Source organism: Pyrus communis, chromosome 6 (assembly GCF_963583255.1).
Source record: "Pyrus communis chromosome 6, drPyrComm1.1, whole genome shotgun sequence".
Classification (NCBI taxonomy): Eukaryota; Viridiplantae; Streptophyta; class Magnoliopsida; order Rosales; family Rosaceae; genus Pyrus; species Pyrus communis.
The window spans coordinates 26,784,955-26,786,757 of NC_084808.1; the positions used below are offsets into that span (position 1 = coordinate 26,784,955).

General features: G+C 41.8%; 1 protein-coding gene across 1 annotated transcript; it reads right to left on the reverse strand.

Moving 5' to 3' along the window:
• Positions 1-446: 446 nt before the first annotated feature.
• Positions 447-1,130, reverse strand: LOC137737843 (GCN5-related N-acetyltransferase 1, chloroplastic). The gene has a single exon (XM_068477411.1). The coding sequence runs from the start codon at positions 1,065-1,067 to the stop codon at positions 489-491; it is 579 nt and encodes a 192-aa protein (XP_068333512.1). The 5' UTR covers positions 1,068-1,130; the 3' UTR covers positions 447-488.
• Between the last annotated feature and the right edge of the window lie 673 nt (positions 1,131-1,803).

Consider the following 1,803-nt stretch of genomic DNA (forward strand, 5'->3'; position numbering starts at 1 on the left):
GTAGGCTTTTTTTATGAACTTTTCTTCGTGATGTGTTTTATAGGTTACCGTAGCATACAGAAGGAATGACATGGTTGGCAACGAGTTATGATTCAATTCAAATGTAGCTCTGATCAGTGGTTCTGGTTTTGAAGATTTTGTAATTTGTATCCATAATAATTGCAGCGAGGTTGTTCAATAAAAAGTCTCCTCCTTTGTTTGAAAAATGCAAATAATGTAAAAGTGATTTCCGCACTTCTTTTTTCTCGTTATGCACTCGCGTTTAAAATATGCGCACCATTTTTGCCATAAAATACTTCAACATTTGTCACAAAACTGTACTTTCTAACAGACGCTAAGCGCTACGCGTGAGTAATGAAACAAAACACAATGATTATGTGAAATTACGAGTTATCATGTTTTTCTTTTGGTTAAAATTGTGTTTTTTAAAAAGCGCTAGTAAAGAATTACGAAGCAAAACTCAGTGATTAATATGAAATTACGAGTTATCATGTTTTTCTTTTGGGCTTTCTTGAATACACCATTCCCCGGATCCCATCCGGATCCGCCACAAAACCCAACGGCCTGTAAAACCCGAGAACCCTGGGTTCCGAATACAAAGCAATATTACAAATCCCTTTCCCTACCAGCTCCTCTATCAACCTCTCCATCACCGCCTTCCCCAGCCCCAGCCCCTGAAACGACGGGTCCACCACCACGTCCCATATGATCGCGTTGAACACGCCGTCTCCCGTCGCCCTCGCGAACGCCACCGGCCGCTTCGTCTTCCTGTACTCCATCCACAGCAGCGAGTCCGTGTGCTCCAGCGCCGTCCGGATCTTGTCCGGGTCCCGCTTCGGAAACCCGACGGCCACGAACACCTTGTTGAGGTGGTCCAGGTTGAGCTCCGCGATCGTGCGGTGGAGGTTGAAGCCCCGGGTGTCGAGGTCTTGGTCGGAGATTGAGTATTGGTTGGTAGTTAGGGAGCGGCGCGACAGGGTGAGGCTTTGCGGGGGAGTGGGAGCGGCGGCGGTGCTTCTGAGGCTTAGACAGGGGAGGGGAGCGGAGATAGTGCCACGTAAGATCATGTTTGGGAAGAGGTGAAGTGATAAGTCGGTTAAATGAGGGAGAGCAGCATTGGGTTTTGTATGAATGCGCTGTACCGTGGTCAGTTTGTGGTGGTGAGTCGCCCCTTTTGGATACAGAAAGCGTGCCGACAAACGACGTCGTACGATGAAGTAAATTCAACGGGTAAAAACACAAGTGGAAAAGATAAAATAATCTGTATGGATGTATTTTTAAAATGATAGAAAATGTTTTTGATAAAATTGACTTTAGGTTTAAAAGCACTTTAATATTTATTTGGAAGAAACACTAGATATGTGTTTCTTGCGGGAAGCACTTAAAATTTTTTTTTTCAAAATCTACTTGGATTTTTACTAAAAATTGATTTAAAAACATTTTTATTAAAAACACCTTCAGTTATTTGAAAACTCTTAGAAACGAGACCAAAAGCATTGTACGTTGTGTCTAATAACACTATTACTTCGGTGATCGACAACTATTTATCACCAATATAAATCGACCATTTGCTATAACAAACTAATGAATGAGGCTAATGGTTGGATGGGTCGGATTAGGGATGAAGCGAAAGATATGTATGGATGACGATTAACAAAGTTATAAATTAAAAGTGAAACAATTTACTACACAAAATCTTATATTTTAATCTATAAAAAAAATTCTAGAATCTATGACACACCCAAAACCAAAAATTGGAGTGTGTTGGCCGTCACGTGAGTGTGACGTAGCCAAGTGCGCAAT

Excerpts from the sequence above, each read along its gene's own strand:
- LOC137737843 (XM_068477411.1), bottom strand. The coding sequence starts at position 1,067 with ATGATCTTACGTGGCACTATCTCCGCTCCCCTCCCCTGTCTAAGCCTC.